Raw genomic sequence first — 27,657 nt, 5'->3', positions numbered from 1 at the left:
CCATTTAATTTATTTTTTATTTATACATAATCAAAAATTAAAATACATATACATATAAAACATGTACAATTATTTTTTGCTCAAGATAATCTTTCAGTGGTTGAAGAGACAAGGAATTGCTCTTACTATGGCTCCGAGACTATAAGATTAAGGTTACTACAGTACAGGTGCTGTTCTCAGTCGAAGACAATCTCTGACATCTTTCTTTCATTATTTTCTTCTTCTGTCATCCTGACTTTGTCCTTGAAACAATCACGAGTTTTGTCTAATAATATAGCTTTACAGAATACAGTTTTCACTTTTATTCACACTTGAAATTAACAAGAGCTTTACGACAAACAAATGGTACAAAATGGGACACAGTGAAGATAAAGTTATATCGACAGCCTGTTCCTCATCAATGCCTTTAAAAGGTCTGTTTTTGGTCGCCCAAGGTCAAAAATGACAGCACAACAGGAAATGGTTATGTTTTCTCTGACAGGAACACATACTGCACAAATATCTATACTCACATCCATCAAAATGTTTGACCCCTCTTGGTCACATGTATGCAGTAAACCTAAAGTATACTGAAGGCAGTTAACTGTATGTTAAAAACATTCACATAAACATTAATGATTATAAAATCAAGTTTAAGACACATGATGCTCAATAAAAGTACTTGAACAATTGCTTAATAATAATAATGTTATTTTGTAACACACTTTGTCAAGTGTATTCACAATTTTGGCGTTGTATTTTTTTATCAATTTACACATGTTTACATTCACTCATGTGATTTAAAACATATATATTTACACAATGAATCATCTCTAGTCATGCCATTCATTAGTTAAGTTATGGATCCACGGACACAGAGACCTTTCACATTCAAAAGTCAAAGTAGAAGTACATGACAGCAAACACGATGTACTAAACTTTCACACACATCTTGGAAGAGGTATTACTGCATGTGATGTTACAGTTCACGATTACTGTACCTGCGCACTGCTTTAAAGTCACTTCAATAGAAATATTGGGGACTTATTTCTGAAGTAGCTGTAAAAATGATAATAAAACAATTAATACTTTGATATTTAACTGTACAGTGACATGACTACATTGATCCATCAACTCATGTATAAATGGATACTGTTAAACATATTGTTTATTTCATATTTTTTAATATTATTTAAAGTTAAAGTAAAGATATGTCTTTAAAAAATGTTACTTTTGTTGCATTTGAAACCTCCTTTCTTCCCTTATTTCCTTTAAACTTGCTTTTGACAGTCAAAATGGCCTGATGTCAAAAATGTAAATGAAATAGTCCTTAATCAGACCTTCCTTATATTGTCCAACGAAATACCAAACAATAATTGATTTAATAGCATTTTCAGGCTCTTTATGTCCCCCATCGAGGACTTAAGGGTGTGACATTCACGGTTTATGAGACAACATCCTGATGTCTCCCATCAGACCTCTTCTCTCTTTAACAAAACCTTCGATGGTATTTAATTGAGTTTATTCATGTAGTTATATTATTCATGTGCTGCATTCTTCAACCTGTCTCTTAGCTCATCTTGCCTATTACAGTATATACAGAAAGCAGAGGGAACTCATTGGGATGTTAAATCTCAAAATAAAGAACTGTAATAAATTATTGTAAAATGATTTGATTGCTTAATAGACTTCTTCAAAATAAAATATATCATAAATTATCTACAGAAAGTGCAAGTAAAAATGAAGTATTTCCAAAGTTCACTAATTCACACCAGTCTTTCTGCTTCCTTTGGCACTCCCAGCTTTGAGGGGCACTGATGTGAGTGCAGCTTGAAAAAGAAAGTGTGACAGGGTCAAAATGTATCCTTTTAATTGTATGTAAAATTATCTTTTTGGCACCTGTAAATAGTTGTCGTGTCAACTCTTCCTGAACCGCCTTTAGTCCACACAGGGATGGATAAAAAAGGTTTGAAGGACCCTGATAATAAAAGAGTTGTGGCAAGGTCAATGTTGGATTTAGCTTAACTTATTGCTGAAAAGAAAGCCTCTGTCTCTTTGGCGCACACACACACACACACACAGACACACACACACACAGACACACACACACACACACACACACACACACACACACACACACACACACACACACACACACACACACACACACACACACCATTTCGCCGCTCTGGTTTCCCATGATTGGTAATCCAAAGTGCCTTGCATGAGCCTGAACTCTGAGGTAAAGAAATAAGAAAGTATACCAACACTGGACAGATATTCTGTAGAAATATCTTGTACACAGTCATTAGCCAAAGACAAACATCCATAAAGGGAAAATATTACACTTCAAAACATGTTTTGGATGCCGCTGCTTCAACTGAAGTCTGTCTTCTAACATAAGCGGTTTCCAGTTTACATCGTCACACAAAACTGACACAAAGTTTTGAGCCCCAAAGGAAGATTTAGCTATGTATTACTGAACCTGCAATGTATTTCTTAAATCTATCAAATAGTCAACCATATCATCACTGTTAAGACAAAGAACACACTCATGGCACATAAAATAAAGACACACAGTAGATTTAAGGAATGATGATGGATAAACCTACTGAGATTAATATGAAGAACCTGGTTTGTTTTTAAAGTAGAATTTACTCTCAATCACGTGTCCTAGCTCAATGAACGTTGGTGGAGTGTTGTTTGGGATGAAAGGAGGAAACAAAGGGAGTAGAGAGGTTGTTGTTGTTATTTGTGTGTGTGTGTGTGTGTGTGTGTGTGTGTGTGTGTGTGTGTGTGTGTGTGTGTGTGTGTGTGTGTGTGTGTGTGTGTGTGTGTGTGTGTGTGTTCTATCTTTGTGAGGATCAAGTGTCTTTTACCATTTTTAATTAACAGTGGATCCAATGACTACTTGTTTTTGTAAGATGTTTTTGTAAGATGCTGCTCGTCTACTTAAACTCCAGTAGCTTACTGGAAGCTCATTTACAAGTAGTCTAATTACTTTTTTGCTATTGTTCTGTAAAAGTTAACTACCGAAACTACAAACACATTTTGAAGATAAAATGACAGAAAGGATTTTTTAAATGTTATTCTAAGATTGCTTCCCTACTGTTATTTCACTTCTATGTTTGTGAAGAGCAGAGGAGTATTTAGTTGGTTGCAATCTGCACTATGGCACTAAATACACCCCACTTGATCTTTAGACTAATGCAGTTAACTGTCTGTCCTACATCAGATGACCATAACTTAATTATTTTCTGAAACAAAACTGAATATTGAAACTTCATAAAGGTAGGATATATTGCCGGACTGTTGTTTAAGACTGCATTATTTTTACAGTGCTGTACCTAAAATAACTGGATATATTCCTGGTTTGTATGTGTGAAAGGGTTCAGTTTATGGCTTTGAGTAGTTCTTGAATTAAATGAAAAATCCACTCTACAAGACGATTTATAATGGCATAATTTATTTACTTGGGTAGTGAAGTTGATCTATAAAGACATACGGTAGGTGTGTCCCCATGATTAAATAAAAACGGGCTGACATTTTTGGAAACAGCACAGTGACACTGACTAACTGGGGCTATTGGAGATGTTACATCCGAATGAGGTTTAAATAAATGCAAGACTTTCAAGTGTGAATTAGCCAATGTCCTGTTATCTCAGTGAAACCACCATGGCTGCCAGCAGCTGTGACTTTGTCATCCATTATTTACTGTCAGTGTGGATAGAGCAGCTCTAGGAAATGTCTGTATATTAGACATATATTCATTAAAACACAGCTATTCAATATTATGGAATTATTTTCACCTTTAAGTGTCATCCGTTATATCATCCTTCAACCTCACATCTAAGAGGGGAAGCTAAAGGCAGTGTACAGGCCAGACCTTATCATTAAAGGCTTTCTTCGCTGTGTGGTTTAGTAAAGTAGATAATGATGGATGAGAATTTGGCTTCCTTTAGTTTAGATGGTTAGAATTAGTGAAGCAGTGGCTTTTTTTTTTAGGGAAACAAGATTGTGAGCATTATTCTTCACCTCACAAAGATAGAAATAAAAAGGTGTGTGTATAAGTGTCGACCTTTCCTTGTCTGTGAGCTTGGGGACAGTATGTGTTATGGGTAGCTGGTAGAAATCATTGAGACTTGTTTCTCTTCTCACTCAAGTGGCTGACGGGCAAAGCAGCCAAATTGCAGTGTCATGAGGTCCACTACATTCTGCCAGGACTTCGGGCATCCTTTATTCGTCTATGAAGGTGATCCCGTCAATCCTGCAGAGTAAAACAAATGGCATTAGCACAGCACAGAGCACTTTTTAACTGCCCACAATTTGCAATTTGCAGTTGGAGCAACAACTGCAAAACACAGAAGAAGTGAGAAGAATGTGCAGCAGGAATATTTCCAGATGACAGGGTGAGGAAAGAGAGGGTACGGCCTTGCCTTCTTAGCAGCCATAGGACGAGTGTCCTTTTGATTGGAGTTTAGGGATTTCCACACGGTGGTTTTAGACATTTCATCAGATATATTAATATCAGAGGGGTCACACCTGAGGAGCGGGGAGAGGAGAAGAAAAGGGAGTTTGAAGGGACTGAATCGGGGGTTACGGAGAGGTCTCAGTGTGTACGTTTTCATAGGGTGAAGGAAAGCAGAACGCCACACACCAAACAACACAAGCTTGCATTTAGATATACAGGAAGGGGAAGCCGTTATCTTGTTATTTTCCCACTCATTTCATTTCCATCCTGTCCATTTGAGTTCTGTGGGGGTGTGTATGTGTGTATGTGCTCACCTGGGGTCATGTGCTTTGGGGGTCTGAACAGGCTTCCTGTTCTCCATAGGAATCTGAACAGGAGCTGCATCTTCGTTGTTTGTATTGAGCATTCCCTGTGATTCCTATAAGACAGATCCATGCCACATGTTCAGTCAAGGTGAATGTTCATTTATTTTCATCTTTGTATCTCAAGATCCAATTTAGTTTACCTCTTCTATCGTTTTGGTGGCATCATCAAGGTTTTTTTTCTTCCACTCAGGCATAAGGTCATCCAGGTAACTCAGCTCTCGATTGGAGAAACACCAGTCCAACATTTTGCGGATGAAAACTAGAGCAAGAACCTTCAGGCACCGACAAAGAACAATATATATTTTTATATATATGGGAAGAAATGTAGGGACCAGCAAAAATAAACAAGGAATGTGGGCAGTGGTTAACCCACCATCATGGGGAAGACGATAGCGGCAGGTGAGTGCTTGATGATCCAGAGCAGCACCAGACAGGTGAGTTGGGTGAGAGTGAACAGGTGCACCTTCCTCAGGGGGACGTGCCGTAGGTAGATGAAGTCCGGCTGGTGCTTCGCCGGCATGCCAAACAACTTCAGACGGTCAAAGAACTGAGAAGTGAGCGCAGGTGGTGGGGAAGTTAGAGAGGGTAAAAGAGAGAGATACATTAATGGGAGCAGACAGACAGATGGTGAATATGGCAAGACAAAGAAAGTGATTATAAATTACAAATTTAGTTGGATCAGTCTGACGATTAACCATCAGGCCTCACTAAATTGCGACGGAATTAATTAAATGAGGAGAGGGCATCCCAGGGACAGCAGCCACATTAATACAAAAAAGGGGAAGGAGATGCCAAAACATCAACCTGGGCCATTTCTTATTTAAATAACATATTTGCATCTTGTAAGTTACCACAAGGGTTTGGATCATATGGAAAAATAGACAGTCCCATTAACACTATAACTAAGAGTTACAAAGTCAAAGCCAATTTTCCTCATGTTTGTAAATGATTTTCACGACATATTTATTTATATATATCATATTCCACATTACCTGTATGCCCTTTAGTGAAGAGACTCCCATGTAAAGGAACACACCATACAGCACTGGCATAGGAATGAACTGTGTTTGAAAAAACATTCAGTGTTACATTATTTGAAAACAATCTCAGCCACAGGGGGGCAGCATTGCACAGCCTCTCTGACTGACCTGTAGTGCTCCGGTCATGAACACAGAGCAGCCCATGAGCAGGAAGATGAGCAGGCCAGTCAGCCTCTGCTCTCTGATTCCCAGGAAGCGAGGCTGCTCACCGGGAGCCGAGCTCTCCGACTCCAGCTTCAGGCTATTGACGTGAGAGATGGACAGCACCGTGGCTGCTACGAACCAGGGCAAGCCCATGATGGAGCACACTGCCAGCATCACCCCGACCATCAGCAGGTCCAGGTGGTACCCACAGCCCTTCTGCATAGCACAGAGAAGGACAGATAGGTACAGCTGAAAGCAACAGTGCAGAGATGCAGGCTTATAGGGAAGCTGTCTTTTTCCTACCAGCAGTTTGTGCTCTTTGCGGTTGATGATGACAGCAGTTATCTGTTGGTCCATGAAGATGAGGATGGTGCAGAGAAGAGCAGGGATCGATGCAGCCAAGACTGTCCACCATGGGTTGCGTCCTATTGGATTGATAAACCAACCTCGATCGTCTCTGGTTGGCTGGAGGATCACATTCAAGAGGAGTGATTCAACCAAAGCAATGTTGTTTTTTTTTCCACATTATGATTATTAAAACAACTATACCTTGAATTTGCTGGGCACCTTTAACTTCTGGGAGGGCACTCCAATGGCATAATCCAGCAGAACCATGATGGCAATGGTGAGGAAAACAGCAAAGTCACTGATCATGGAGCGCACCTGGGAACAGGAGACAACACCCAGAGAATGGTGGCTATTACTGTGGCAGGATTCTTTTCACCCACCCTTTTAGGAGGACTACGTTTATTTTGTAAGTAGGGTTGAATAAAATGACTTGAATCAGGTATGTGAATGTCTGGTGACACCTTTGATTAGAGCAATCATAGTAGTTAAATACCTTGGTGGGGAAATAACGACTTGTTTTAAACTGTTTGAGGAAGGCAGACATGAGGAAAGTCGAGAAGAACAAGATGGTTGACCAAAAGAGAACATCTGGGGTGTAGGGGCCATGGGGGCCACATGACGTCCCGACAAAGTGGCCGTCCAGACTGATACACTCCTGTAGAGATTCATCATGATCAAAATACAAACACAATAGAGTAGAATCAACACAAGCCTTTAGTGGGCTCCGTTATATACACAGCAGTGCACAGTTAATCAATTGAATGTCCTTGTCAGTGTTTGCATGTGTCCTTAAGAGAGGTCAGCTGCTGCAGGGAAGCTGAGGGGGTTAGTTGAATGTTAACAAAAGGTACACATGCTGGAGCGAAAGCAGTGTTTGCTATCATGTGGAAGTGAAGCTGAGATCAGGCCCTAAATGATGTTAATGTGTGTGTGTGTTCCACATAGTCACGTTACCTTGACAGTAAGGTTGGTCCAGGATACAGCAGAGGCTGTGATGTTCCTCTCACTCCACAGTTCTAAGGTTTTATTACTGGGGTTGTCAGGCTCTGCACACCTACAGCTACTCAGAGCGAGAGAGACAGCACAACACACAAGAGGAATCTGAGTCTCACAGAAAATGATATGCTTGTTTGCTTTTATCACTTTAAATGAGGCTAGACATAAAGGGAATTGTAGAGGAGGACAGCAAAAAGTGACAAAGGGCAAAGCCAATAATCATAGAGACGCTTGCAATGAGAAAATTACCGCTATATATTATTAAGGATCAATAAAAAAAGACATTGAACAATGAAAAATCTACAAGGTGAGCTGGCTTATGAACATTTGTAACTCACAACGCCAGAGTGAGTTGGTCCAGATCGCTTTGTGCATTAAAGGGGTAAACCTCTCCAAGGTAGAAGAGCTTCTCCAAGGCCTCGTAGATGAAGATGAGGCAGATGAGGGCGGCAAAGGCCTCTTCTGTGAACCGAGTGATGTAGCACACCAGAGAGCTGGCATCAGTGGCAACCAACAGCAAACAAAGCAGAGCCGTCCACAGGCCGATACAAGTCCTCAGCGACAGATAGGAAAGGTGGTAGTCCCTGATGTGAAGGAGAAGAAAAGAGAAGATGAAAGGGAATACATAATCGTACCGGGACTTCACCTGTGATAATGGAAAGGTCAGGTTGTAAAACATACTTGCAGAACTTAAAGAGGATTTTCTCGAAAACCAGCACAGGACCTGTGCTGCCCAGAATGGTGAGAGGCTGACCAGCAAACACAGAGTAGGCTACTCCAGTCATAGACGCACCAAGTAAGGACTCTATGGCACTCTACAAAACAAAGCAGAACAACAAAGTGTATTTACCATATTCAGTACCATGAACGATATCTTTTCTGAATCTAATCACATCGCAGTGACTGTTTTCGAGTGTGTTTGTGCTCTTACGATGCGTCCCTCTGTCGCCTCCCCCAACAGACCTCCAAAGGTGATGACAGGAGACATGCAGGCACAGTAGAGGAAGAGGAAGGAGGCCACACACTGCAGGCTCAGACCGTCCTTAAAGTCACTCAGGTAGAACGGAGCTTTCCTCTTGATGTCAAGTATCAGACCTCCAAACAACCTGATCACAACAAAAAAGGAGAGGGGATAACATTCAGATCACACCTGGGTCAGAGATACCAACTAATGCAACTGTAACTAAGGTACCTTTTTTTATTAAAAAATGTACTTTTCATATTTCATTTGATTGATATTGACCTTTGAAAACACATGAAGCTTTTAATGAAATGTCTCAGACATCAAAACTGGAAGTTAAACCACTGTGGATAAGCAAAAAACTAGATTTTCAGAGGATGAAAAACATACTCTCTTAAAATAAATCCTGAATTTAAGAATTTTCTAGTGAATGTTTTTTAGATTATCACACTTTGTCATTTGCTTTTTCCACCTCAGCTGCTAACAAATCCAAATTTAGATTTTGCGGGCCCAGAAAGAAAGATATGATGGAGATCATGCCGCAGGCTCTCACACATCACTCAGAAAAAAACAACAGGTGCTAAATCAATGTTATCCACAGGCCGTTTTTACAACATCATATTCTGATATTCACCATTTCGTTATAACTTAGGCTAACCCTTTCTTCTTTCCATCTTTGATTTGGCTTTTATATTTGCAATCTATTAGAGCATTTAACACCATTACTCAAGCAACAATCCTGAGTCATTAAACTGCAAATGACAGCTTACCTTCCAGTTCTCTGCAGCTCTGGCCCGTGGTGCTCAGCGTGAAGTTCTTCCTCTACCTGGCCAGATGTGCCGTTAGGGACTCCTGCCATCTTTCTCTTCTCCTGTAGACATCCAATAACAGACCGGGCAAGACAAATTAAAAATAGCTTGAAGCTTAAGTAAACAGACACTTTTAATGCACCTGATCAAATGTGTAGCTTGAAACTGAAAAGTAAATGGTGTTGGGATCATAGGTGGGTACCTGGGAGGGGACACTCTTTGGGGGCTCAATGCGGATGGAGGGGTCCCACTCTCCAGGTGGTAGGACAGTCACTTGGTCCAGAAATTCGTCTATCCCGGCCAGCAGGTCACTTCTATCCTTTGCCTTGTAGGCTACATCATGGAAGATCTGGTTCCAGAAAAAAAGTAAAGGACAGAGTGAAGTGAACAACCTGCAATTGCAACACAGGTGTTAGGATTGTATTTACTATGTGAGGGTTTCTGTAGTTGTAATTTAATGAGCATTCTCACTTCATCTGTCATGATGGTTGCCATGGAGCGTCCAATTTCGTGGTATTGCTGAGCCTTTCCATCCGGGCCCAGCAGGATGAAGAGGAACCTGATATAGAAAAGCAGATGAATTAAAGAATGGAAATCATCCTGGGTTTATGACTTCACAAATTTTGGTAATATGACTTAACCATTGTATATGTGGCTCTACCTGGTAGGGATGGGGACCTCAGTGAGCCCGGTGAGCAACACAGCGGGGGAGAGACGGACAAAGGCCACAATGGGTCTTTCCAGGAAGTCCAGTTCCCCCACCAGTACATTAGAGGCCTCTGCACCCTCTGGGATCTTCTTCATGAAGTGCATGTCCACCTGTAAGACAGGGCAGAAGTTGATGGGTACACTGATATCACTGTACTATAACCAAATCCAGTGCACACAGAAATGTCTTCAATCAATGTCCCCAAAAGTGTTATATCAAATCCTCCCACCATAGGTGCAGCCTAATGCAAGAAAATCTAGCTCGAATTTCAGTATTAAAATTATTAAACTTTACAAATATGCAATCCCTGGTGAAAATGAAGCTGATGCAGTGTGATGCACTTTGAACATATTTAGTTCTCTTGTATTTTTTATATGGGGAAACATGTGATCTTACTGTTGACAGCACATCAAACACAGCAGGGTGCTGGAGTACAGCCTGTACTGATGATGTTGCCTGATGTGTTTTTATTTTCTTAAAATTCTGATCTTTTTTTAATCATAGAACATCAAAAGATAAATATTCATTTTTGGTCTTCACAGGCTTCCATCCATATCCATAAACAGTGTGCAAACTGTACACGTGAAAGAGTGTCTGCTTGTTAACCTTGCTGAGGTCCACATGGCTGTTGTCCTGCCCGCCCCCGTTTTTGGCAATTTCAGTAGCTGTTGGAGGCTGGGGAGATGTGGCTGACCCTGCTAGTGACAGTGAGGGTGTGAGATTGTAGCAAACCAGAGTTAGTACATTATCTATTGCCCTCGAAAGTGCAGAGTGAAATAAACTAACAAAGGCAATAATGGTTTACTACCAATATATGAAATTAAGTTTCGCTGAAAAAAAAATTAAGCATTTCTATTTGTCTCTCTGTTACTTTTAGTCTCATTGTGTCAATCTTTATTACCTACCTCTTTTCTATCTATTATTCTGATAGAAAATGTTATTTCCTAGTGTACTCAATTTATTAAATCTCATATTTCTACGATTTTACCCAGATTTTTTGGCCATATTCAAGTAATCCTTCACAGTGGATTTGTACATATTGAATGAATAAAACATGTGTTTGCATGTGGTGTACGCTGTGAAACCAACCTGTCAGAAATGGCTCTGACTGTTTGCGGGTTCCCTCAGCAATAGAGCGCACCATGGGCATCAGGTTCTTCTTCTTATCGTTCTGGTGGTGGTGTCTCTTCAGCAGAGCCTCACGCACCTTCACTCTTACAGTGTCATCCAGTTCATTGGATGCCTCTTGGTGGTCAAGCACCATGTCTGCAACATACAGACAAAGACACAAACACATGCTCACTTTAATGAAACAACATTTCACCAAAATAAGAATACATTTTTTGGCAAGATTAGCCTTTATTGGAGATGATAGTGTTGAAACACTACGCATACATGGTTCAAGGCCGGATTCGAACCTGGTTTCTCCACACAGGATTTGGGTCTTGGTAAATGGGCTTACCAGGTAAGTTATACGTTGGCCCGAAAATAAGACTTTTTTTTAAATGAAAAGCATCAGACAGCTTTCCTTCTATGTATGTGATTGTGATACTTGGACCAGAACTCTATTTATTAACAATTAGAAAAAGCCTAGTTCATAAACAACCTTATGGTCTGACCAATCTTCCTTAAACTATAACATATTTGCTTTCTATTTGTATTTCTGTAGTTAAAATGGAATAATTTGTCAATGCACAAAGGCACACTGCTGAGCAGAATGTGCATGTTGGAAGTGGTTAATGTGTGTCCAGCTATCAGGTCATGTGGGACTGCAGAGAATAATCTCCATCTCTTTATCGCTCTCCTCCTTCTCCTGGCCTATTTTTTGTTCGTACTGACTTGCTGAGTCAGCACTAAATCTTTCCTTCCTCCATTCCTTCCCTCCTCAGTCAATCAAAGTGTCTGACACACACACACACACACACACACACACACACACACACACACACACACACACACACACACACACACACACACACACACACACACACACACACACACACACACACACACACACACACACACACACACACACACACACACACACACACACACACTGCAGTGCTTGCATTAATTCTGAACACACTTCAAGGCCAGCGCTAATGTGTGTTAGGCTTTGATTCAGGCCTTTATAATGAGCCATGTTAATATGTTAATAAGGACAGTGACAAGGGAACCGCCTGAAAGGAAAATCAAAACCCATAAATGGCCAATGGTTCATCAAGCATAGCCTCCACTCACACTTTTTAGATTTGATATGGATTATGTTCAGTCTCATCTTAGTCTCTCCTCCAGTGTATCACTTGAATGGTGACAATACATTGGTCATGTGACAATAAGATCCATTCAATAATGTGTCATGTTCAAATAACTGCTCTGTGGATTACAAAATGCATTCAATGCAATTTTAAGCATTTTCTATACCACTCTTTTGGTCTCACATTGCCACACTTAAAAATCAAAACATGTAAAGTATTAAGGACTCTTTGGTCTCAACTCTTCTTCCATCTTGTCTAATGTTTGGAGGCCAGGTGCTGCTGGCAGGAGTCATATGGAGAAGAGAGGGAAGTGAGAGGAGCAATGGAGAGCAGCAGAAGAGGAAAGACTGAAGGCAACAAGGCTGTCCACGCTGTAAACCTGTCATAATGTGACCATGAGGAAGACTGATGGAGGGCGTTGAACCCTGTGATCTTTTGTGTGCTTACGTTAGTGTGGAGAATGGACAGGGAAGTTAATCATGATATACAAACCATTCGTAGCATTTGTACAATTCTGTTTAATTAAACTGTGTTCAAATGTGTTAGTGTCTGTGTTAATGTTTGCATTTGTGTATAAATCATCTCTACATCCTTCAGATTTAAAAAACGATTGTCATTCACTGAGTCATGGACTTACAAGGACGGTGCTTAACCAATTGTATGCTTGCATGCAAATTACATGTGCATAGTTATATGCAAATGAGCTTGAACTCTGGCAGCTCTATCTAATTGCAGATTTTTTATGGAAATCAGGTTCAACACAAGTTCAGCTGCACTATATCAGAAAAACAGAGCGACCATACAGCTTGCTCAGCAAGTATCTTGGCCTGTACAGTCACATGTGTACCCTATGTATTGACACAGGCTGATGCTGTTTATGTTTATATCTCAAGAAAGCAAGTTAAACTCTTATATGACTGACAATTTGTATAATTATGTTTCTCCGTCCAGCAGGATATCAATGCTCCTTGCAGGGCCTGAAATGTGTGTGTGTGTGTGTGTGTGTGTGTGTGTGTGTGTGTGTGTGTGTGTGTGTGTGTGTGTGTGTGTGTGTGTGTGTGTGTGTGTGTGTGTGTGTGTCTGTGTGTGTGTCTGTGTCTGTGTGTGTCTCCTCTCTTAGGAGGATAAATGGATTTGTAGGAGATATCCAGCAGGCTTCCTGACTCAGAAATAGAGCCTGGTTTGTATCAATGACTGTCCTATTTACTCAAGGACAAGGGCATGAACTGACTTTAGAGAGCATACAACTAAGAGACAGGAGAACAAATTGTGGAATCAAGAATCCATTTGAATAAGTGACACCAGACACTTGAGTCAACAACAAAAATAAGATTTCTTATAATATCCGAAGAATTGTTCCGACACAGATTTCCTTTATCTCTCGGAATAGACAGCAGTCTGGCACTGAGATGTTAATAAATGTCAGTGGGAAAAATTCTCACCTGCAATCTCTTCGATGCTGTCGGCGTGCATGTCAAGCAACACGCTGCCATTGATGAGGCAACTGCGGAGCTCAAACAGGCTGTGCAGGGAAAGAGTAGCAACATAGGGCTTGCTCCACCTTTCCCCTCCATCCTCTACATCTTCCTCAAACTTCAGCCACCTGCGAGGTAAAGACAGTCAGGACATTTGCAAGTGGGAATAAATTGGAAATGTTTTTATCTTGGTCTTTCATTTGAATTCAAATGTCTTAATTGTTATGCTTTTAAATCTAGGACAGCTCAAGAGTAGATCTTAGAGACATAGCAATATATTTATTTAATCAGCAAGGTTCTTTTTTGATTGCTACTTATGATTGACTATTTTTATAATAAAATGTGTTAAAGGCTAGTGATGATATCAAGAATTTGAATTTCAAACACATTTTTGTTCAGATTTATACATCTAAGGATAATTATACATCTAAAGAACAGTTTACTCTCATCAGTTTTAAATCTTTTACGCTGTGGTTAACACAATTTCCTCCCAGCGAAGATGCTTTTATGTAAATATCAGCCACAGAATATGAGGGACTGTTTTGACATTAGCATGTGATACTGAGATTTAATACTTGATTAGCATGAATGAGATCACAGTAGTGTTTTTTATTTCCTATTTTCTTTTACCCCGAGCTATCTAACTATAATGCTTTACATGTAATACCACTTTTACAAGTCTCTCTTGGTCACAGTACAGTTGTATAGCTGCTGGGCTGTCAGAAATGTTATTGTTAAGCTTTTTGCCAACAGCTCCTAGAGGAGATCCTGACCTGGCTGTTTCCTTCCACTCAGCATCCTTGCCATCCTTCACACAGATTTCATCCAACTCAGTGAAGAGCTCGTGGGCCACATGTTCAGCATCCTCCTCTGTGCCCAGAATGAACTGGACCCGCTGGGACGGCGTGTCTGAGGAAGGGAGAGGATTTGAGGATGGAACAAATGGTTAACTGAGGTTCTCAAAACCCTTTCACAAGGACAAACAACAGTGTTTACATTGTCACTAGTCTACCTAAGCACATGCACATACACATGCAGCTTGCTGACTAGTTCCTGCTCTTTGGTTTCTAATTAGTGGGCTTGTCAATTTTAGCCAGGGGCTGTCATTTGTGTGCAAATTTGTGAGGTCCCCACAGTATTGACAGGCTTTGTTGAGCAAACACTACCTCCTTTCTGGGAGGTGGATGTGCAAGTATGCATACACTGAATCATGACTAAATGTCTATTTGTGTTTCTCTCTCTGACAGTTTAATGATTGAATGAGTCAAAAAATTTATATTACCATGACTGGCGGAGGCCGTCTCACTTTCCTCACTCTGATTTGTTGCGATACTTCCTGCCCTTTTGTCTCTCTTGCGGTGGCGGGAGCCGTGGTTCTTGTGGTGGCGATGGCTCTGCCTGGGCATCCGAACCCCCACAAATAGAGCCCTGTGACCTGACAAAGAGGCAAGAGAAGAGATCTGACTTGTCTGACTGTGTAATATTTTTATACACATTCATGATGTCATCATTTACTGTAAAATAATAGTTTACCTGAAAAAATAATGTTCAATAGTTAATTGGAGAAAAAAAACTCAAACCATCACGAGCAACAAATAGCTTAGAAAAATAGTAATAATAACAAAGAAAAAAATCTGATGAAACCTTTGCTCCTTTACTTAAAAACATAGGCTTTTGCTTTTACTTCTCAGCTGCAAATACAAAACCTGGTAGCCCTACAACCCTTCCCAATTGGTTTACTTTTCTGTTGTGCCTGTACACTATCCTGTGCTTAAATTGCTTTCGGCATCTTCTGTTAATTTGGCATTTGTTTATAACGTAGGACTGCCAATATAATGTCAAATACATTTTTCTGATACTTTTTTTTAATGAGGATAATCTACCTATCCAGATTGAACAGCTGCTCATGCTGGGAAGCAGATTTAATTCAATTGCACTATGGTCTCAGCTCAGATGGTTGAAATGAATCAAAGCGAAAGTCATTAAACGGAAGGTTAGGTGCTATCTCAAAGCAGAGCACAAATACTGTGCCTTAATTGTGGTACTTACTTAAACTTGCTATTCGTAAACTTGCTATTTGGTACGCTTTGAGGATTCGGATGATGAATTTATTACAGCCAAAAAGACTTCAACGCTGAACCGTAAAATCCCCCCTGGGCTATATAGCCTACTGGAAGCACAGGGAACAGTTGCGGTTCTGGTTGCTCCGTTAAACACAGCAATACAAGTTGTACATGTGGGGTTTTATCCACTATATTTAATACAGGTACCATTGCACTGATGTCGAAAATCCCAGCCATCAATCAAAATTGATTTGTCTCCATTGACTTGCAAACGAAAACGTAGCTAGCTAGCTCTGCGATCGTCACTTCCAGCAGGTGCACGGCAGTCGTTTGCGATTTTAGAAAACGTTTCAAAGTACAGAATGTGTTCACTGTTGTGTAGGTTACTACATGGCAGTTGACTATGGGAAGTTTCTGAATTAAGAAACACACTTTGCTGTCTGTCCTTCATTAGTCTTAACCTCTGCCATCTGAAAATAGCTCCAGTCAATTCAGTGTTGAATGTGAACAGGACACCAAGAGAACATAGCTTCCTTTAAATACCAAAGCTGAGACCGTCAAAGACATTTGAAATAATCACAGAAATGCTCTTCACATACTTTTAGGTGCAGGGTTTGACCTTTCCACCTGTCCATGCTTCTCACCTTCTAGTTCCTCTTTCTCATAGTGGATGTTCAGTACTGAGCTGGTCCCTCCCTGGTCCACCACCACCTCCTCATCTGGCCTCTGATGGACACACACAAACACATGTAAGTAGAATGGTACTGTTTTTTTTTTAAATAAATGATGTTCACCACAGATGACGTTTCTTTACAACGCCCTTTGTCTCCATCATCTTTGGGAAAATGTACTAACATATTTGGCCTTTCAAGATCAGTCTGTGAAAACAAAATTGAAAAGGTGATTAAGCCCTGTTAAAGGCAAACTACTCACAATGTAACAGAGCCAATAATTGGCCAAGCTGGCAATAGCTTTTCAACAATGCGTTTCAAATTCCACAGTGTGACCCAGACACACAGTGAAGGGCAGGCAGGCATGCACACACACACACACACACACACACACACACACACACACACACACACACACACACACACACACACACACACACACACACACACACACACACACACACACACACACACACACACACACACACACACACACACACACATCCATTTAAACACACTGAGTAGTTGGAGAAGGTGCTAGAATTCAATATCGAGGGGAAATCAAATTAAATTAGCAGAGAGTTACATCCATCAGACCTGCTGCTGTGGGCAGACTGCTGCAGGATGTTGTGTGTTTTACTATCCCAGTGTCGAAGCGTTGTCAGAAGAGTGCTTTTTGAGCGTGTTAATTGCATGGTCATGTATTGGCCCTATGATAATGAGGGCTAAGTGCTGCACGAACCTCCAACGTCACTCTATACTGCTGCAGTGTCTCTGTTTTTAGGATCTCTATTCATTCATCAAATGCATGCAACATCAAAGGTTTCATTTTTAATCTCTGTGTACATCCCACATGCTGTTAAATGTGCTATACCACTGCATGAAAGAATGAATAGGGCCAACCTTTTTGTTTTCTGGCAGAAATCTAACACAGGTAGGATGATTGATATACATCTGAATGTTGCATTTTCCCAATAAACACTTGTGAGCCTAGATTGTAAAAGTTGGCTACAGTTATTAGAGTCAAAAGACCATTTTAAAGTTGTACACATAAACACTCTCAATGTTTATCCTCTCATTTATTGTTTCATTGTGCATGACCTCAGCTGATCGGAAGTAGACATGGTTGCAAGCTGTTGCCTAGCAATGCAATTTCATTGAAACGGTCTATAGCTATAATCTATACAGGCAAATGGTTAAAGGAGAAACACCAGTAAAATGTATTAATTAATAAATCTCTTTACATATTAGATTCATCCACCCCTTACCTTTTCAACACATGATCAGTATGAACTGGATGTGAGGGTGGCTTATAGAATTTGCTGTTACAGAAGACTGACATTTCTGCCATTTGGAATAACTACCACCCACTCTTGAAACATGATTAACAGCGCAGAGGGTTTTATTCCTTGGAAAAAAGGGAATCCATTTGGAAATGAAATATTTTTCATCACTAAATGGATACAGAAAAACATCACACAAACATAAGAAAATAACAAAGTCCAACCATGTAACTCACAGTTAGCTCACAGCTGTGCATGTAAAACTTATATGTGTGAGTGTTCATCAAAAGATGGATGTGTGAAGGAGGACAGCTCAATAAATAAGTCTCCATTCAAGATTGAAAACTGAGGGGTGAATGTTAAAGATCTACAGTCTCTGTCATGCAGTCTTTTACTTTAATTGGTCAGTCCAATATTCAGCAAGCAGCTAACGCAGCACACACTGCGGATGCTGCATGACGACCAGAGGAGCAAAAATAATTGCAATTTGTCTTCCAGAAGTGCTATTGGCAAGCGCTAAGGGTTTGTATTAGAGGAGTGGAAAGAAAAATGTCTCGATCTGTCAGAGTAGCATCCTCATGTTTTATAATGAAAAAAAAAGTACATGTGTATGTTTGGTTCATGACATCAGTATAAAACCATATGTCTTTATAATGAGATTGATTGGTTCCTTTAAAAAAATATATATATATGTTAAGGTCAACATTTGGACTTAAGTGCCCTGTAAATTTGTGACAGTGTGTAATACTGTTAGTGTGTGTATGGAGCAAGAATAAGCAGTGATTTTTCTTAGTTCTCCTGGGGTTTCACTGATAAAACACCACGCACAGTTTATTGACAAAGATCCTGCCGGTTCCCGCCTGCAGTTAGATAATGGTATTAATTTGTGTGTGTGTGTGTGTGTGTGTGTGTGTGTGTGTGTGTGTGTGTGTGTGTGTGTGTGTGTGTGTGTGTGTGTGTGTGTGTGTGTGTGTGTGTGTGTGTGTGTGTGTGTGTGTGTGTGTGTAAAATATTTAGTTCAGACTTTCACGCACAAACTGAAGTCCCTAAGCTGTTTTTTTTATCTTCTGTCTCATTCCTTTAGCTTCTCCATGCTGCTGAAAGCTGAACAGCTAAGCAAATTACCACAAGATTGTGATAGGAGAAAAAACTAATTTACATGCAGTACAGACAGATTAATGTCTTACCTGATTAGAGGCAAAAATGTAGATCCAGTAAGCTTTCTGTGATAATACCAACTGCTCTTTTGTCAGCTCACAAGGCCAATTACAATTCACACAATGGTTTAAAACAGTTTTGGGATCCCAAGACATCCACTTATTTCTCAGGTGTGGGTGGCCTTGCCTGGCCTTCCTGCCTTTCTTTCACACCCTCTCCACCATATCAGTGCTTTGGGATTTCTTTATGTTTCTATGACTGAGCACATCTCTATCCCAAGACAATTATGTCCTTGTAAAGAATAAGGCCTCTTAATTAAAAAGTCATGCTTGGGCCAAACACAGAATGTGACTCATGGTTTTATAATTATGTTTGTATAAGGGAAGAAGTGCAGTGACAGAAGAAAGCTTTTGAATGTGTATCACATGTAACATCAGTCAAGTGTTATTATTAAAATGACCCTATGCAAGACGTTAAATCAGCGCTCTGTTTAGAGATGCTGGTACAATGACGCTTGTACTAAAAACTAGGCTGATACTAGTGAAAAAGTGAAAATATACAGTGAATCAACCTTAACTTCAGTTATCTTAAAGTATACATTACCATAAGAGTCCCTGCCCACTTTAAAGGCCATTTGAAAACCACAGAGAGTAAAACACAAAATGTGGTAAAGTTTACACACACACACACACATCATGATGTTAATATGACAACATGGTTGGGTCATCCATATAACCACCATATAACCGTAACAGGACATGGGTAGCTAGGCATTTGTCACAACAAAACAGTGAGCAATTCAGGTTCCCACGCAGTGAAATTAGGATAATCAATACCATAGAGAAAGGGGGAAAAAAATCATTGTTTATTTTTGAAAGACAAAGAGAGCCTTGAGGGTGAACGAAACCAGTGAAGTAGTTAAGCAAGGTGAAACATGCTATTAAAATAACGAAAGACAAGGGGAGTTAGAGATACCTTGAATGATTATCTACTGGTTAAGCACTACCAGTGATACCTCTAAACAGGTGATAAAAGCCTCTTTATGGAAAAACAATCTTCATACAAACATTGACTGGGAGAATCCCCCCCACATGTAAACTAATAAAACACACACACACACACACACACACCCACACACACACACACACACACACACACACACACACACACACACACACACACACACACACACACACACATACACATACTGTTATCAGGCAGTGCAGCTGGGCTGGTGAATTAAGGCTGCTATGCAGTGTGTGGGTTTGGGCTCAAGCTGGAGGCAGTCGGCTCCATTAGAACTGGAGCTCTACCAAACACGTAGACACACATCAAGAGAGAATCAATGGGAGAGAGAGAAACTAAAAGCTATTTGTCCCAGAAAAGACGATAGACCATCAGTTCATCAATTTGTTTGAATCCATTTGGTGCATGCACATACAGAAAAATGAGGAAAATCACTTCCTGAGGCTCATTCAATAATCAGAACTACAGAGAGGACGACATGACAGAAATAATGTTCTATTGTTTGAAATGAGATGGCTGTTTATCCTTGCCAGGACTGTGATATTCCCTGCTCTTTATAACACAATATAACTCACAGCCTATAATCCCAGCTCAATAAGAGCTCATTTTTAATGGCAAATTCATGTTGGTATGTGTTTTCTTAACCTGTTAATGGTTCCTTGTCATTCACAACTCACCGCATCTTGTATCACATTATGTGCTTCAGCTAATTAAACGCTCACATGGAACATTAACTTTTGTATGATTACCCTCTGCAGGTCAACGCATCTGTGACTCTATGGCATGCACGTGTTTGTGACTTTCCACCAACGGGCCATGCCATTTATGCTGTGCTGCCTGTTTTTATCTCCTAGCAACCCCTCCTTTTTCTCCACTCTTGTCCCCTAGCTTTGGATTAGTCACAGTGCTCAGGAGGGTTTATGACTCAAAAATAATTTTCCACACAGATACTGCCAATGCATCATAGAGTAGGTCCACGGGGACAAAGATGGCAGCCTGTCCCTGAGTTTGCTTGCTTTACAAGTATATCAGAGGTTACCAAGAAATGACATCACATCATCTCCATCCATGTATCTTTGTTTTTCATTGAATCCTTAAATGTATCTATAAATCGTACATACTGTATATCGCCTCTTACTAAACACAGATCCATCCACCACATTCAGTGTCAAGAGGCAATATTCCTGGGGGTTTATGTGTAGCCAGTCAATATTCGAAAAGAGGAATTGTTTCAAGAAGCCAGTTTACCAGCTAATGTTAAGGTAATGTTAGGTTAAATCATTGGGTGACGATAATTGATGCATTCTGAGATTGCATTTCGGGCAATACCTTCAGCCTTTAATGCTTTCCACATTGTCTTTTTTTCCTGCATTCAACCAAAGCCTGCTCTGATCAGATTACAAACAGAAACCAGAATGCTGACATTACCAAAATGTTGTTCTCAGGCTTTCGACCGCACCACAGCACTGAGACTGCTCTTGTTAAGGTCTTCAATGACATCCACTTAAACACAGACAGTGGCAGAATCTCAGTGTTAGTATTATTAGATCTCAGCGCTGCATTTAACACTGTTGACCACAACATATTTCTAGACTGACTAGAACACTGGTTGGGACTTTCGGCAACAGTTCTAAATTGGTTTGAATCTTACTTAAAGGACAGGAAACACTTTGTTTCTATAGGCAGCTACACATCAGAGCTATGACATGTCGGGTTCCTCAAGGTTCTATCTTGGGGCCTCTTCTCTTTAACATATACATGCTACCACTGGCTCAGATAATGAAAAGCAACAAAACAAGTTACCATAGCTATGCAGACGATACACAAATTTACATTACCATTTCACCAGGAGACTATGCTCCAATTAAAACATTGAGTAAGTGCGTTGATCAAATCAATGACTGGATGAGTCAGAACTTTCTTCAATTAAACAAAGACAAAACTGAGCTAATTATTTTTGGAACAAAGAAGGAACAACAAAAACTCAGCTAACGCCACAAACCTAGGTGTAGTCATGGACTCTGACCTGAATTTCAACAGTCACATTAAAACAATCACTAAGTCCGCCTACTATCACCTGAAGGACATATCTAGGATTAAAGGAGTAATGTCACAGCAGGATCTAGAAAAACTTGTCCATGCTTTTATCTTCAGTAGACTGGACTACTGTAACGGTGTCTTTACAGGTCTCACTAAGCAATCCATTAGAAAGCTGCAGCTGATTCAGAATGCTGCTGCTCGAGTCCTCACTAACACAAAGAGAGTGGATCACATCACTCCAGTTCTGAGGTCTTTACACTGGCTTCCTGTCTGTCAAATAATTGATTTCAAAGTTCTGCTGCTGGTTTATAAATCATTGAATGGTTTAGGCCCAAAATACATTTCTGATCTCCTGCTACATTATGAACCATCCAGAACTCTCAGGTCTTCTGGAACGGGTCAACTTTCTGTCCCCAGAATTAGAACTAAACAAGGAGAAGCAGCGCTCAGTTATTATGCTCCAAATATCTGGAACAAACTCCCAGAACCCTGCAGGTCCGCTGCAACTCTTACTACTTTTAAATCCGGGCTGAAAACATTTCTTTTTGCCTTCTTTTAATTGAACTGTTCTGATCTAACATTGCACTGTGACTTTTATTCATGTATTTTATACCTGTTGTGTTTATTTTATTATCTTTGCTCTTAAATGACTGTTTTTAAATGCCTTTTTATAATGTGTTTATACTGCACTAGTTTTGTAACGCTCTTAATGTCTTTCATGTTTGTAAAGCACTTGGAATTGCCTTGTGTTGAAAGGTGCTCTATAAATAAACTTGCCTTGCCTTGCCTTCTGTAGCCTACATATTCTGCATTCATTTGCAGACATGTTTACAGAGATTTAACACAAACTATTTCTTTTATTCATTGCTCGAGGACTTCACTCTAATGTAGTGTCTCAGCTTGAAAAAGGCAAAAATAGAGAAATGATTTCTCCCACCTACGTTTGATAACTCAATAAATACAAGATGAGTTTTCTAGAAGAGCAGTTCATCCGAGAAAAAGGTTTTGATACCCGGAGCAGACTAGGATACAGCATTCGTACACAGTGTCCTACTTGATGAAATTCCTATTGATGCACAACGTCACTGTGAACATGTATGTAAACTGCTTAACATTACCTCTATAGTATCCTTTAAGGAAAGTGAATCATCATACATCTTCAGACAACTGCAGTATGAACACAAATACCTTCTTTAGTTTTGGATTCAATAAATGTTTTCTTGATAGTTCATGACTTTGCTGCCCGGAAAACCCATCAAGGCTGTGTTGTCAGCGGGCAGAGCTCTATTGTAATTCTTGCAATTCAACATCTCCTAGATATACTGTAAAACGAATTATTTCTGGCATCAACTTCATCCAAAATTCAGACAGTATTGTCAAATAGCATTCAGTAATACACCATGAACTTGTGATCGCCCTGAACAAATAGAGCAGTAATGATTTGTATCCCGTTCTCTGGACTGAGAGGGGCAATCGATGTGCTCTGCAAAATGGCCTTTAACCCCAACAGGACAGCAAGGCAACTGTGAGAGGAGCTTCAGAGAAAAAAGAGGCCTGATGGGTACGACTAAGAGGCAAGACATTACAAGATGAATGACAAGACATGTATCTTCCCTTTTAAGATTTAGTTTAGATTAAAACTCTGAAGAATCCCAGGTTATATCACTGGTATTATCTTTTGATTTGTTTTGCTATCTGTCAAGATCTATGACAAGATGGCTCCCACTTTGTCATAGAGTGGATTTTGATCACTATTTAGGCTCATAGGGGTTAAGTTCCAGAAAACAGCTTACCTCCTACGAGTCTACATCCAACCTGATATCCTCTGGCAGGTCATTCCTGTTCATTCCTCGGTCAAACTTTAAATGAAAGGGGACCAGGCCTTCTCATGCCTCTCAGCTGTTTAATGAATTGCCAGAGATGACCAGGGAAGCTAACACATTATGTTCTTAAAAGTATTTCAGACTTTTTAGAAGATTTATATTTTTATTTTTCAGTCTTATTATCTTCCGTTATCAAAATATTGTTAAACCATTAGTTTTTCTTTTCAGTTATATGTAATGCACCTTGTATCTTGTTTTAATAAAGCACTTCATAAATAAAGGTATTATTGTTGGTAGCAGATATTTTATACAAAACTCAGACACAGCTTTCTGTGTCTGTTTCTCAAGAAAGAAGCTAACATATTATCGTATGAGCACACAGCATTGTGGAAAGAGCAAGTTTATGAAGTGAGATATTCACTCATTGTGAACATAACTACTGTACATCAGTAGTGAGCGATACAAGACAGTAAATGGAAGATATATTGGAGTGCATCCATGATTTAGCAGCACTGTGGGCTTTTCAGTCATTAAAGATGTCTGTCACTGCTGACTCAACTCAATTGTTACTAGGATCACATTCACTCTTACAAAACACGTCTATTACTATTTTTTTTTCTGTCCACGTCTACACCACATCCTCACTTCTTTGGAAGATGACCCTTCTGTCTTTCCTCCCCAGAAGCACCCTGAACTGACAGCAGGGACACAGATCCTGACTCAAACAACTGGGGCTGTCACTTCCAGACTAAGCTGTGTGTCTGAGGGCCGGGCTTGGCACTCTGTGCAAAAGCTGCAGGCTACCAAAGACCCTGCATGACATTGCCTTGGTTGCGACAGAGCTTCAGGGGTTAACATAAATGGACGAAAGGAAGAAGTAATGACTAGTGGGACAAGAGAAGAGAGAGCTGCAGGAGATAAAAAGAAAGGGGTGGTTGTTTTGACAGCTTCAGCCCACAGGTAGCATGAGTCATTCACACCTTTTTCAATGCATGCAATTCTGCCTCTCCACAGCCGTCGCTCTCTAATTGTTTTCTTTACAGAAAGATAACTGCAGCCTAGCATTTATGGAGTCTCATCTTGCAAATATGCTGTCACATTGAGTCCACAATGAGTTCAATTTACTTTCCATTTAAAAACAAATACACATCTAGATGATTCTCTTTTCATTTGAAAGGCGCTCATGTGAAATGCAACAAAGTGCATTTTGATACATTTCCTTCATATAATTTCTAGTTTATACTGTGTGGATCTTTCACTCTAATGAATGTGCTTTCTAATCAAACATATACCATTAAATGGTGGCTTTAACCATACACTGCATTACTTTAATGGTTTTATAGGATCATCTAGTGTATTGGGTAGTTAAAACATTAAATTAATTAAGACACTTCATAGATGGAGAAAAACTTAAATGAATTACATTAGATGGACTTTTTCTTCAGACATATGTACTATACTACAGTGCAACTCTATAAAATACTGAATAATTTATCAGATAGGCACGTATGGATCACTCTCACTGTAATTTGATTAAAACTAAAGCTTGGGAGGAATGCCAAGTAGCTAAAAGGAACAAATCTAACTGTATAGTAGGTCAAATTTACGACATGGAGTTGTTCAAATTACTACCTGGGTTGTCTCAGACACTACTCAAATCTGTACTTTTCAAATGGGTTTAGATTGTGTCAGTTATAGTACAGTATACTATTGTCATTGTACTATGGTATGTGAATTTGCCTGTTTGGTGATGCAAAGATGTTTGGAAATCCATGCTAAAAAATAATCAGTGGAGTAACTGAAGGAGTCGTATTCTACAGTGCTCCTCTGTGGGGCAGGTGCACAGAATGCATCAATGGCACTACAACGTTTTTACTACCAACTGAAAATGAAGAGGCTGTTCAGTATATAAGTGTGTACCTGCACTAGTGAGAAACAGTCTTAGTCAGATGAATAAAGTATGGCAGTACGGATTTGATTTATTTGCATAAACATAATGTCTTTTGAGAATAACTTCATATCATTTGCTACACTTTTAGTACAATGTACCATTTTACTTTAAGCTGCACTCAAAAGGTTACTAGCAATTTAGTAATAAGTATTTAATACGTTTTGCTGGTTTTGGGCTGCCCAGAAGCTATTTCATACAAATCATTGGTCATACCTTATTTGTTACCCCTTTATTTACTGATACCTTTTGCATAAGGTTATGTATCAGTGGATTATTTTTAAGTAGGGCTTTTCCTTATAGGGAAGCTGTTTTTTTTTACATGTTCATGTTGCTGTTTTTACTCTTACAAATGTCCTCTGAGATGTCAAAAGTAGTGGGCACTTAGGACATCTCTACAGCACTTGACAATCATTTCAAACACGTTTTGCCTACATCTCAACTGGTTTCAGGTGGTCAGAAATGCAAAGATAACTGTCAGTACTTACTGACCAGACAGTTGTGAAAAAGGTGGAGAGTCAAACTTACAATATGTTCTGTATTGACAGAAAAATGGCATATAGACTGAGGCAGAATCCTCTCCCTGTCTGTCAGCTGCCAACCATAAGAGACTTTCCAGCTCACCTCTAGTCCTCCACCTGTCTCCTGCCCTCACACTGGGTGTTATTTTTGATCACCATGATGACATGTCTCTGTTGCTAAGTTTGGTTTAAACTGAGCCACATACTGCATGCCATGGTTGTTATAATCAAGCTATACATACATAACAGCATATAATCTTAAATAAACATAATGTGATCAATGATCCCCTTATCCTTACTGGTTCCTCCTTTACATCCATCAGCGGACCCAGGATGTAATAATGGATCAGACATCAACAAAACCTCAACCATGATGCTATTTTCCCCTTCAAACCTCACTTGACAGCCCCTCTTCCCCTATGGGGCCATAATTCTATAAAGCATTTATATGAAAGAAAATGCTAAGCACAGTATGTGGTGAACGGTGTAAGGATGGCTCCAAGGTCATTTGAGGGTAACTAGGAAAATAAAACGCCGTCTGAGCAAAGATCCATTTGAAAACCAAGCAAACTGCCCCGTGTCCGCTATTCCACGACTTGAGGCAGTTAACATTTGAGTTGAATCTGCATCACTATTTTATCAGTAGTCTATTGCACTCTCACAATAACCTGGCCAGAACATATTTGTGTATTCTTGAGGAACAGTGAAGATCAATTCAGTGCATCGCAATTTCATACTCTCCCCGGCGTTACTGCACGTGTTAGCACCTCAGAATAACAATGTCAACAACACCCTCGCATAGAGCATTGTGATGCAGGTTAAAACATCCCACACATTTAGCATCTTGGGAGAACATTAAATGCGTAAACATGCTCGCACAAAAGATACATTTAAAAAGATTGAATCAATCTAAGACATGCAACAAAACCAAGTTTGATCATTTATGGCAATAAATAGTTCCTAAAATATAACATCAGTCAAGCTGCAAATTATGAATGTATACATATCTATGAAAGGATTTCAAACTGAGGGCATTAGTTGTTAGAGCTTATGTACAGACTCATTTGTGCCATCCCTATAGTGTCCAAGCAACGCGCAATGCATTAGACAGTTAAAGGGCAATTTACCTGGTAGCTCAGCATACTCTCGGGGTCGTTGATGGGCATGCTGGTGGCCTTTGGGTTAACCTGCTCTGTGTTCCCGGAGGATACAGGTGAGAATTTCTCAAGAGCTGATCAGCCTTTCAGAGCTGGCTTAGGACGTTTCCAAGAAGCGTTCACGAGTCGGTGACAGCAGCTGCTTCTGTTTCCGCGTACATGGTGAGTGTAAACATCTCTTTCAGATTAGGTGAACAGTGAAAATGATAATTGGTGCCCCCCGTGTGTTATGATGATTTCCCGGCCGCGCTTCCAGCTCCCCTCCCTCCTGTCCTGGCTGTGGGAGCAGGATGCAGAGAGCATCACTGCAGCTCAGCCAATCAGAGCGTAGAGGCACACAACGGGCTCCGACGCACTGCTGCTACCCAACACAATAAAGCCAAGACTATCAGAAGCTTACAGAGCTACGTCA

The 27,657-nt window shown here is 40.0% G+C and overlaps 1 protein-coding gene across 3 annotated transcripts; it reads right to left on the bottom strand.

The window, feature by feature from the left end:
• Positions 1 to 27,454, bottom strand: slc4a8 (solute carrier family 4 member 8). 3 transcript variants are annotated; one of them, XM_063911014.1, is made up of 25 exons: positions 27,216 to 27,454; positions 16,263 to 16,344; positions 14,838 to 14,990; positions 14,329 to 14,464; positions 13,523 to 13,683; positions 10,912 to 11,088; positions 10,429 to 10,520; positions 9,775 to 9,932; positions 9,585 to 9,672; positions 9,316 to 9,462; positions 9,075 to 9,175; positions 8,275 to 8,449; positions 8,025 to 8,158; positions 7,682 to 7,927; positions 7,302 to 7,407; positions 6,841 to 7,002; positions 6,549 to 6,662; positions 6,303 to 6,464; positions 5,964 to 6,215; positions 5,808 to 5,876; positions 5,189 to 5,362; positions 4,956 to 5,087; positions 4,765 to 4,868; positions 4,416 to 4,521; positions 1 to 4,246 (listed from the first exon to the last, which is right to left on the bottom strand). In XM_063911014.1, the coding sequence occupies exons 1-25, from the start codon at positions 27,252 to 27,254 to the stop codon at positions 4,241 to 4,243; spliced, it is 3,276 nt and encodes a 1,091-aa protein (XP_063767084.1). In that variant the 5' UTR covers positions 27,255 to 27,454; the 3' UTR covers positions 1 to 4,240. The 3 variants fall into 3 exon arrangements, with proteins under 3 accessions (XP_063767084.1, XP_063767085.1, XP_063767086.1); XM_063911015.1 differs by having other exon boundaries at positions 10,429 to 10,517; XM_063911016.1 differs by lacking the exon at positions 4,416 to 4,521.
• Between the last annotated feature and the right edge of the window lie 203 nt (positions 27,455 to 27,657).

The sequence above is a fragment of the Eleginops maclovinus genome, chromosome 20, assembly GCF_036324505.1.
Source record: "Eleginops maclovinus isolate JMC-PN-2008 ecotype Puerto Natales chromosome 20, JC_Emac_rtc_rv5, whole genome shotgun sequence".
Lineage (NCBI taxonomy): Eukaryota > Metazoa > Chordata > Actinopteri > Perciformes > Eleginopidae > Eleginops > Eleginops maclovinus.
The sequence above is the reverse complement of the archived record's forward strand: the minus strand, read 5'-3'. Positions and strand labels throughout refer to the sequence as shown.

Coding starts and splice junctions, on each gene's coding strand:
- slc4a8 (XM_063911014.1), bottom strand. CDS start 27,254: ATGCCCATCAACGACCCCGAGAGTATGCTGAGCTACCAG. Junction 16,345..27,215: donor AGAGTATGCTGAGCTACCAG/GTAAATTGCCCT, acceptor TGTGTCCATCAG/AGGCCAGATGAGGAGGTGGT. Junction 5,088..5,188: donor CTATCGTCTTCCCCATGATG/GTGGGTTAACCA, acceptor CGGTGCCTGAAG/GTTCTTGCTCTAGTTTTCAT.